Raw genomic sequence first — 11,299 nt, 5'->3', positions numbered from 1 at the left:
TATGGCTCTGCTCCGGTGATGAATGATAAAAGCCCAGGGCTTCCCTTCTACCAGATGGCAGCCTCAGAAGCCCTTCAGTATGAGGGAATTCTCTCTTTGCTTCTGCATTTCAGGTGGACGTGGATAGGAGTCATTGCAATGGACAATGACAACGGAGAAAGATTTCTGCAAACCATTTCTCCAATATTTACCAAGAGTGGTGTCTGCTTTGCATTCCTAGAAAGAATACCCAGTTTAAGTTTTATTTCTGAAATAAATGGCATGCTACAACAGGGGGCAAGTATAAATAATAAAATTTTTAGCAGCACAGCTAATATAATAGTTTCCTATGGAGAATCTTATTACATGGCAATTTTGAGATGGCTTCCATACGTATCAGTACATGATGACATGGCATACAATATAAAAAGTAAAGTATGGATAATAACGGCCCAGGTTGAGTTCACTTCATTAGTCATTCAAAGGAACTGGGATGCAAGAATATTCAATGGTGCTATATCCTTTGAGATTCACTTCAGAAACCCACCAGGATTTCATCAGTATGTTGTGCACAGAAACCCTTCCAGCACAGATGGGGACGGTTTTATCAGGGACTTCTGGCAACAGGCCTTTGAATGTGTATTTCCAGATATGACTGCAGACAAGGTGGAGGGGAATATTTGCACCGGAGAAGAGAAGCTGGAGAGCCTTCCCGGATCATTTTTTGAAATGAGCATGACAGTTCACAGTTACAGCATCCATAGTGCTGTCTATGCCATGGCCCATGCTTTACATGCCATGTCCACATCCAGACTCAGGCACAGAGAAATGGCATACAGAGGGAGAGGGAAGAATCCAAATCCACAGTTTTGGCAGGTAATAGGCTAAACTTCCTCAACTTGAAGAGGCCTGTTTTTCCCTCACAAGGGATTGGTTTCCAAAGTGTTGTCAACTTGCTCCATCATCTCAGACATGAAAAAGTGCTTCTATGAAAGAAGTTTGCAGACCACTGATATGTTACTGCATTCAAAGAAAAGAAGCGGCAGTAATGGTCGAGAGAGATGTTCAGCATTATCTCTATCCCATATGCTCCAAGTCCTCCCTCAGATAATGTGATCATACAGCACTGTGGTGTCTCCTGAGATGAAGAGGGATAGAGGAAAAGAGGTGTGCGGTTTGGGAGATAAAGAAAGGTTGTAAAAAAGGGGGAGAGGGAGAGAGAGGGGTGTGGGAAAGAGAAAATTGGTGTTCTCTCCATTCTTTGACCTGAATCCACTGACACTTGACTGAATCACCCCCACCAATTTCTGTCGTTTTTTCATACAGGAAGGAAAAAAAATGCTCCACCCTGCATTAGACTGCAGCCTTTTCGAAACAATTGCCTTTTCTGTTTTCAATCTAGCTCCATCACTTTCTGAGAAGCATCTCATTTAACAATACGGCCGGAGATGTGGTCTTCATCAACCGGAATGGAGAGGTGGTATCTAGCTTAGATATTGTCAATTGGATTATATTCTCCAACCAAAGTTTGCACAGAGTGAGCGTTGGGAGGATAGATCCGCAGACTTCTCGAGACCAATCATTCATCCTTGATGAAGATGCCATAACTTGGCACAGTTGGTTTAATCAGGTAGGACCACATTATTAGATAATTACAAAGAAATTCAGTATTGCCTAAGCCAGTGTTTCCCAACCGGTGTTCCGCGGCACACTAGTGTGCCGCGAGAAGTTGCCGGGTGTGCCGTGGGAGGGAGGCGGGCGAGTCGGGCTGCTTTAGCCCCGTGCGTGCTCTCCCAGCTGGAGAGGTGACGCGCGCCTATGGAGGCTCCTGCCATAGGCGCGCGTCACCTCTCCAGCGGGGAGAGGGTCACGGGGGGCTGCTTTAGCACGCACGGGGCTAAAGCAGCCCCCCGCGATCCTCTCCCCGCTGGAGAGGTGACGCGTGCCTATGGCAGGAGCCTCCATAGGCGCGCGTCACCTCTCCAGCTGGGAGAGCACGCACGGGGCTAAAGCAGCCCCCCGCGACCCTCTCCCCGCTGGAGAGGTGACGCGCGCCTATGGCAGGAGCCTCCATAGGCGCGCGTCACCTCTCCAGCTGGGAGAGCACGCACGGGGCTAAAGCAGCCCCCCGCGACCCTCTCCCCGCTGGAGAGGTGACTTGCGCCTATGGCAGGAGCCTCCATAGGTGCGCGTCACCTCTCCAGCTGGGAGAGCACGCACGGGGCTAAAGCAGCCCCCCGCGACCCTCTCCCCGCTGGAGAGGTGACGCGCGCCTATGGCAGGAGCCTCCATAGGCACGCGTCACCTCTCCAGCTGGGAGAGCACGCACGGGGCTAAAGCAGCCCCCCGCGACCCTCTCCCCGCTGGAGAGGTGACGCGCGCCTATGGCAGGAGCCTCCATAGGTGCGCGTCACCTCTCCAGCTGGGAGAGCACGCACGGGGCTAAAGCAGCCCCCCGCGACCCTCTCCCCGCTGGAGAGGTGACGCGCGCCTATGGCAGGAGCCTCCATAGGCGCGCGTCACCTCTCCAGCTGGGAGAGCACGCACGGGGCTAAAGCAGCCCCCCGCGACCCTCTCCCCGCTGGAGAGGTGACGCGCGCCTATGGCAGGAGCCTCCATAGGCGCGCGTCACCTCTCCAGCTGGGAGAGCACGCACGGGGCTAAAGCGCGACCGTCTCCCGGCTGGTGACGCGGGGCTGGGGCGGGGGAAGCCCGAGCTTCCCCCTCCCCCAGAACGGGACCCAGAGCTCTGGGAGCTTGCGGGGCTGGGGGAGGAGGAAGCCCTCCGCCAGCCTCCAAACCATGTCGGGAGACAGCGGGTGGGCGCGCTACGCCTCTCCCGCTGTCTCCCGAGTTTGCGGGGCTGGCGACGGGGAGGAGCAGGCTTCTCCCCCCGCCAGCCTTCTAGCCAAGTCGGGGGACAGCGGGAAGGGCGCGCTACGCCTCTCCCGCTGTCGCCCGAGTTTGCGGGGCTGGCGACGGGGAAAAGCAGGCTTCTCCCCCCCCCCCGCCAGCCTTCTAACCAAGTCAGGGGACAGCGGGATGGCGGCGTTCCTTCGGAGGACGCCCCGTGCTCCGCGCTGGTGTTGGCCAGCCTTGCGCACCCGGGGGATCTCCCCCCAGGAGCGCAAGGCTTGCGGGCGGCGCAGAGCACGGGGCGCCCTTCGGAGGACGCCCCGTGCTCCGCGCTCGTGTTGGCAAGCCTTGCACACCCGTGGGGGCGCGTGGGGCGCCCTGAAACAGAGGGTTCCCCATGCTGCGGACTGTAGCCTGCCGCCCGATGCGCGGGGCGCCCTGAAGCAGAGCGCCCCTCGCGCCAGGCAGACATGGGCCAGCCCCACAAGCTCGGGGGACAGCGGGGAGGCGCAGCACCGCCATCCCACTGTTCCCCGACCTGGTTTTGGGGGGGGAAATAAAGGAAAAAAATTTTTCCTTTATTTCCCCCCCCCCAAAAAAAAAGTAGGTGCGTCCTATGGGACGGAGCGTCCTAAAAATACGGTACTTACTATTTCATAATAAAGTAATTATAAAATACCGGTACTTTCTTTGTGTTTATTTGATGCCTATTAAAGAGAGTTACTTTATATATAGTCAATATAGGCACAGAGTTAATTTTTTAAACATTTTCTAATGGTGGTGTGCCTCGAGATTTTTTTCATGAAACAAGTGTGCCTTTGCCCAAAAAAGGTTGGGAAACACTGGCCTAAGCAATGATCATTCACCTGCAATGTCTACTCTCTGTCTTTTAAACTGCATGTTCCTGTGTAGAACATGACCAATGCATACAGAGAGCCAGTGTGATGTAGTGGCTAAGAGCAGTAGACTCGTAATCTGGTGAACCGGGTTCCCGTCTCCACTCCTCCACATGCAGCTGCTGGGTGACCTTGGGCTAGTCACACTTCTCTGAAGCCTCTCAGCCTCACTCACCTCACAGAGTTTTTGTTGTGGGGGAGGAAGGGAAAGGAGAATGTTAGCCGCTTTGAGACTCCTTAGGGTAGTGATAAACACTTCTTCATCCACGCACCAGATTAAGAGCCAAAAGGTTACTGCTAGAGGTCATTCAAGGAATAAAGGCAAATATTTTATTTTGTTATATTTATAAATATTTTATAAATATTTCTTAACAACTATAAAATACTGGTTTTTAACTGAGGAGAAGAGGATAACACGCAAGATTTTGCCTTTATTGCTAAAAAGTGGGGAACAGCTATGTAATCACAACACCTACACATCCCAGAACAATAGAGGGCATATGACATCACTTCAAACATTACTACTACAGTGGTACCTCGGGTTAAGAACTGAATTCGTTCTGGAGGTCCGTTCTTAACCTGAAACTGTTCTTAAGCTGAAGCACCACTTTAGCTAATTGGGCCTCCTGCTGCTGCCACACCGCCGGAGCACAATTTCTGTTCTCATCCTGAAGCAAAGTACTTAACCTGAAGCACTATTTCTGGGTTAGCGGAGTCTGTAACCTGAAGCGTATGTAACCTGAAGTGCATGTAACCCGAGGTACCACTGTACTAAAAAAATAAAAGCATTTTACATATTTCTGAAATGCTAACTCAGCTTAGTAACATAGAGAGGGGCCCAGGAACATGAAGATTTCCAAACTCATTTTTCTCTTGCTGATCCTTCTGCTCTTTCATTTACGGAATAGACTCGGCCTCTTTCTGTCTGTACTGAGAGATGTCTTCCGGGATCCAGCAAGAAAGTGAAGGAGGGAAAGCCGCCTTGCTGCTACGATTGCATCCCATGTGCAGAGGGGAAGATTGCAAACCAGGAAGGTAGGAGGAATAAATAGATTAAATAGATCCAGACTCACCACTAATAATCGAAAGGTGTTGTAAGGATGGCTGAGTTTACTTTTCCAAAGAGATAATCTACTGTGTGTGTTATGCTGCCTATTTCTGATCATTGCCTTTCATATAGTTTAAATACGCTAATCAAATGAGAATGACCATGCCTTCAGAGTAGTTCAACGGTATGTGGTTCAAAGCACTTCTTCTTCTTCTTCTTCTTCTTCTTCTTCTTCTTCTTCTTCTTCTTCTTCTTCTTCTTCGTCGTCTTCTTCGTCTTCTTCGTCGTCTTCGTCTTCTTCGGCAAGACCCACAAACCAGCTCTTGCTAAAATAAAATTCAAACTGACACAGAATCTTTATTTAAGGTTATTGGGCAAAATTTTAGGCCACAACTAAATGTGAGTGGTATTAGCCCTGGAATCCTTTAACCAGGCCCTGGAATCCTTTAACGGAAAACCCTTGGTCAATGGAGGGGGAGGAGATGGCTGACTTCCCCTCCCCCACAAATCAATGAGCCAATGCCTACCCGCCAAACCTTACAAAGTTGTGACGATTGCTAAGAGGTAGGCGAAAGCCAAGTGGCCATTGCCAATCTGCCAAATGGAAACATTCCTACCTGGCCCCAGGCCCAAGACAGGTGACCAACCAAAGACAAAGCAAGGCCAGAGGACACATAAAATAAAGGGAGGGTGGGTGGGTGTTCAGCAGTGTGAAGCAGGTGCCTGACAGCCTCATGCTGCAGCTTTTATATCCCCCCACGATCACCCCACAGAAAAGTGATTGGCCAAGAAGTCCGGGTGATCGTGGTGCCACCCTGGCATGATGGCGTTACTCCGTCCACGCCGGGGGGGGGCAGGTTGGGGGCCTGACCACAACCAGGAGCACCCTTAAAAATGATCCCACTTCTGCTTCTTCAATTACTCATAGCCGAGTAAGATTGTATTCCATAAGCACAGTTTTAACAATGAGTCCATAAGTGACTGTGGAGGCAAATTCTGGATCCACATGTCCTTCCACAGTGGGGATATTGGTTTCAGGGTCAGAGTTGATCATGATGTGGATTTGCCAAGCGTGCCTTTCTCTTTGCACGTTTCTACCTTGAGTCCTGAGCATATCTAGAGGGGGCCTTGCCACTCCTTCTGACTTACACAGGCTGCACCCTGGCTAGTGTGAATAAACATTCAGATGGCAATGGCACTGGCTGTGTCACTTACAGGACCACATAGCTCTGAACCAAATAAATTCAAGAATACGGCAGTAATTAAATATTGAGAATTATACCATATAATGTTTTGACATACTGAGCATTCTCCGACTGTGGTCAGAATATTTGCAGTAACTAGAGTGAAATAAAATACTGACGTGGAAGCTAATCCTGCAATAAAATTTTAGCAGACCACAAGGAAGCTCCTTTGTTTAAACTGGGATTCAGTATTCATGTTCACACTGTTTGTAATTTGGAGACAACAAAGTGCCTTAAGAGGAAATGGGGTGAGGGAAACAAAGCGTCTCAATTGGATAGGAAATTTAAACTAAATGGAATGTGTGGAATTTGTGCCAAACGTATAAAACTGTTTCAAACCCTTTGTATGACGTTTAGTTGTTTTAGATTAGTTAGGTTAGTTATCCCCAGTTGAACCTTCTGCGCAGAATTAAACATTTTAAACTACAGTGGTACCTGTGGTTACATACTTAATTCGTTCCGGAGGTCCGTTCTTAACCTTAAACTGTTCTTAACCTGAAGCACCACTTTAGCTAATGGGGCCTCCCACTGCCACCACTCCGCAGCCTTGCGATTTCTGTTCTTATCCTAAAGCAACGTTCTTAACCCGAGTTATTATTTTTGGGTTAGCGGAGTCTGTAGCCGGAAGCGTGTGTAACCTGAAGCATATGTAACCCGAGGTACCACTGTACATTCCCCCTCTAGGACTCATGTGGTTTAGTGGCATATCCATGACATAGAGAAAGCTTAGACTGCAACAATACCACATTGCATTGCATAAGACAGTATAAAACATGTGCTTTGATTTAAACAGAGCTCTTTTCTTCTCCAACAGAAAGTAAACATTTCACTAAACTGAAATCTATGACCTAATATATTTGTTTCTCCCCAGATATGAATGACTGTAATAAATGCCCAGACAAAGACTATCCAAGCAGGAACCGTGACGCATGTCTGCCCAAGAATATAAGCTTCTTGTCTTATGAAGAACCTTTGGGCATCAGTTTAGCCTCATTTTCTCTTTTCCTTTCCTTAATCACAGCTCTGGTACTAGGTACATTTTTGAAACACCACAACACACCCATTGTCATTGCAAACAACCAAAACCTCACTTACACTCTCCTCATCTCTCTCCTGCTCTGCTTCCTTTGTGCATTGCTATTCATTGGCCGACCTGACAAGGTGACGTGCCTCCTCCGCCAAACAGCTTTTGGCATCATCTTCTCAACCGCTGTTTCTGGTGTCCTGGCAAAAACCTTCATGGTGGTTTTGGCCTTCATGGCTACAAAACCAGATTCCAGGATGAGGAAATGGGTGGGGAAAGGACTAGGCCACTCCATTCTCCTTTTCTGCTCCATAGTTCAAGCAGGGATATGCACTGTGTGGCTAACAACCTCTCCCCCATACCCAGATGTGGACATGCACTCAATGACAGAAGAAATTATACTAGAATGTAATGAGGGGTCTGTGGCCATGTTTTACTGTGTCCTCATCTACATGAGCTGCCTGGCCACTGTCAGTTTTGCAGTTGCTTTCCTCGCCAGGAAGTTACCAGACAGTTTCAACGAAGCCAAGTTCATCACTTTCAGCATGTTGGTCTTCTGCAGTGTTTGGCTGTCCTTTATTCCCTCCTACCTGAGCACCAAGGGGAAATATATGGTAGCTGTGGAGATCTTCTCCATCTTAGCCTCCGGTGGTGGGTTGCTGGGTTGCATCTTCTTCCCCAAATGTTACATAATCATTCTGAGGCCTGAGCTGAACAATAGGGAACAGCTAATAAGGAAGAAAAAGTAAAGAAATGAGAAACCTGTCATCTTCTTTATTTCGTGTTTTCCTCTGTGTTTACAGTAGAATATTTGGAAATATAAGTTCACCTGCTCCCTTTTATAATTTTTTCTAGACTCCAAATTCCCATAGTTGAAATTTCCTTTGTAAAATTGACTTATTTGCTTTTAGGGAAAACAATCATATATTTACACATACATTATTCTGTTGCAGCATGTGTTGACAAGAAGAATTAGAGCAATTCTTGTCAAAATATACATGTAAGTAAATCTGTATCTAGCCTTAATTCTCACAGCTTTGAGTATAATGTGTAACTGTACTATTGCAGGCCATGGAATATTTGAGTATTCATTTATGGTCTATTGTTCTGTACTGCTCACAGTCAGATTTCATCATCAACTATCCATACTCAAGATCATAGAAAGGTAAGAGTCAGGCCGATGGCTCTTGAGTCAGGCCGATGGCCCATCTTGTACGGCAGCCTGTACTCACACTGACCAACCAGATTCATGTGGGAAATAGAAGTAGTTTATTGTTTACAGTGAGATTAAACCTTCAAGCCGTATCCAAAAGCAAATGCATTGTCTCCTCCATTGTTTCCTATGGCATTGAGTTCCATAGATTATCTATGTACTGTGAAATAATTTACCCCCCCCCCATTGAATTGGGTTCCCTCCCCCCAAGATTTTATCTGAATCAGGTCTCCTTGGTGAAATTCAGAGAACTAGATTTCTGCCCTAGTGCTTGGAAAAGATGGCAAGAAAGAACCATGTACAGTTCATTGGGCAGAGCATTCAACAAAGCCACACTAAAAAGTATTATTTTCACCAACACAAGTGATGGATCAGAACAGTATATTCTTAATACAAATATGTATTATATTTCTGGCAAGTATATTATTGGACTTTCCACTGACTGTTGGCATCCTTCAGCCAATGTTTAATGAGCAGATAAAATTGATTAGACCTAACCATGATGAATGGAGAATACAAGTAAACCAGAGCTTAATCAGATTTAAAGTGGAATCAAAGAGGACAGAAATCTCAGGTCCATAATGGACCTCAGCTTTCTAGAATCCAGGCTTAACCTCTGAATTTATTCCTGTTATACAGCTCTTAAGGGCACAAAGCCACTGCTTTCTCTTAGTTTCTACCGTAGACCAGAGCCTACGTTGCCAGTATGTACTCCCTTCGCTGGGAGCAAGGCCCATTAAATCTTAAAACACTTATTTCTGCGTAGACATCTGTACTGTTATACAGCAAGATAACTATGCTTGTTAATGAGTATCTGTAAGATTATGCCCCCCCCCCCTTGCAGAAGGTCCAGGTATTCAAATGGAGATAGGAATGGAAGGAAGTATAACTAATAATAATGATAATGATAGTAATAATTTTGTTATTTATAACCCACCCATCTGCCTGTGTTCCCCAGCCACTTTAACACAGTAAAACATATTATTTCTTTTCTTGTTATCTGCTTTCAATCCCCCGAGTGCAGGGATGGGAAGCCTATAGCCCTCCAGATATTGCTAGACTACAGCCCTCATCATTGCTCACCATTTTCCATACTGACTGGGGTTGGTGGGTTTTGGAATCCCTCAACATCTGGAGTGCCACAAATCCCCAACCCCTGCCCTAGTGGAAGTGAAGCAGAATACATATTTTAAAAAATAAAATGCAGAAATTTGCAGAGACATCAGCATCACTGAATGAAGGTGAACACTGACTTAAAATTCACCCAAAAGGCTGGAAAGTCAGGCTCGGCAACTTTGGGAATCCTGACCCCCTCACCTGGGTGTGGATGAACTGTGGGTCTGAGAGATTTCAAGAATCCTCTTTCTCCCTACGGTACCATCTGACATAGGCTGACAGAATTAGGAGATAGTTTCCATAAGTCGCTATAAAAGGAGTCATACAGCAGGGCATGGGGCACCAACTCAACCTCTCCAGAGTCATCAAGTTGGCTTGCATTGACACAAATCCCCTGGAGGTCATGATGATCACCAACAGTGGAATTTTGTCACTAGTTTCTTTTATTGGCCTGCTCATCTCATATGGATTCATTCTCTACACAATCTGCTCCCAGGGTCCCTTTGAAGGGACCACCACGGCTGCCTCGACATGCACCTCTCACCTCATTGTGGTCACCATGTATTTGGGCCCTGTTTGTTTATTTAAGCCTCACTGCCAGGCCAGGCCAGACGAGACAGCAGCCAATGGCCACAGCCAGCAAGGCACTGCCCTCCAGGAGGCACCAGTGACTGGCCCATTTATAGTGCCTTTTGGGTTGGAAAGACCCGTCCCTTTTGAGATCCACCGGCCAAGTAGAATTCCCCTCCAAAGGCCAGCAAATGTGTGTGCCTAGGCCATCGGGGAAGGAGGCTGAGAGTGAGGGAACGCAACTGTCCCCCCTGGAAAAGTGGTGAGGGGTCATTGCCACATGGTTGATGTGGATCCAGGTCCACTCAGTCAAATTTCAAGATGCTGACACACCGTACTACATTTTGGAGTCTCCATTGTTTACAAGGTCTTCTATTATGAATTTCTAACTTCACCAATACACCACTGGCCCCTTATTATCCACTGAAAGGGAATTAAACACAATAGTTTCTTCTGCAATTCCACAGGGGTTCGCAAGCATTGAATAGATAACTACATTCCAACTTGGTTATGAACAGGCTATAATTAAAGCTGTGGCTTCTCAAAAACCCCTGTGGACTTTCAGTGGCCACTTGCAAAAGTAACGCAAGGGATACTAAAATTACTAGAATAATTTAAATAGGGTCTGGGAGCCTCAAGTCTGATCTTGGATATTCCCAGATTGTATCACTTCAGGTAAATAAAGTACCATTCAAATGAGACAGCTTTTATCTTGGATAAGTTAATTATACTCTTGCCAGAGAAATAGTGGTTTCTGTGTAGAACAAACTGTTGCCTTTGAATTGAGGATGGTTATTTTAGTGGTCTTGCTGCTGAAACTGTTTGCTTACAAAGTATGTCAGGCTCACTTAGAGAAATGCAGACTCCAAGGTCCACACAGTCCACTTCACATGTATCATCAGCCAGGAGAGTTCCTCATTGGTGGCATTGTTTCCCATGGTGGCTTCATCGCCTCTCCAGCAACATTCTCTGAGGAACCCCCACCAGCTCTGCCTGAAGACCTTGTGTAAGTACTAAGCCACTCATTTATTACAGCAGAGGAATGATCAAACCTAGAGTTGCAAACTTGTTCTAATTTACCTGGGGAAAACCACTTTAGATTTGAATGGGACTTATGGTGGTGAATTAAGACAATATGGGATAAATTCCAATTTCTGGATAGAGAAATGAACAGAAATGTATTGAAATGGATGTATATTTGTGGGTCTGGGGAGCCCCTTTGAATAGCCATTATTGATAGACTTTATCTGAACTCGAATATTAGTAAGAATGAATTTTTAAAAACCTGTTCTGAAACTAAAGGTTCTTATGGCTTCATTTTTTGATCTTAGGCTAAGGTTTGTTTCATCACTG

General features: G+C 46.7%; 1 protein-coding gene across 1 annotated transcript; it reads left to right on the top strand.

The window, feature by feature from the left end:
* On the top strand, nucleotides 1–7,806 carry LOC310829216 (vomeronasal type-2 receptor 26-like). Its single transcript, XM_083707452.1, has 4 exons — nucleotides 1–855; nucleotides 1,382–1,609; nucleotides 4,640–4,766; nucleotides 6,895–7,806. The coding sequence occupies exons 1-4, from the start codon at nucleotides 19–21 to the stop codon at nucleotides 7,794–7,796; spliced, it is 2,094 nt and encodes a 697-aa protein (XP_083563578.1). The 5' UTR covers nucleotides 1–18; the 3' UTR covers nucleotides 7,797–7,806.
* The last annotated feature ends 3,493 nt before the right edge of the window (nucleotides 7,807–11,299 follow it).

This window comes from Podarcis gaigeae, assembly GCF_964106915.1.
Source record: "Podarcis gaigeae genome assembly, chromosome: 13".
Classification (NCBI taxonomy): domain Eukaryota; kingdom Metazoa; phylum Chordata; class Lepidosauria; order Squamata; family Lacertidae; genus Podarcis; species Podarcis gaigeae.
This window is presented reverse-complemented; position numbering and strand designations above follow the sequence as displayed.

Excerpts from the sequence above, each read along its gene's own strand:
- LOC310829216 (XM_083707452.1), top strand. The coding sequence starts at position 19 with ATGAATGATAAAAGCCCAGGGCTTCCCTTCTACCAGATGGCAGCCTCA. Across the intron at positions 856-1,381 it reads CAAATCCACAGTTTTGGCAG|CTCCATCACTTTCTGAGAAG; the intron begins GTAATAGGCTAA and ends TTTTCAATCTAG. Across the intron at positions 1,610-4,639 it reads GGCACAGTTGGTTTAATCAG|ACTCGGCCTCTTTCTGTCTG; the intron begins GTAGGACCACAT and ends TTTACGGAATAG.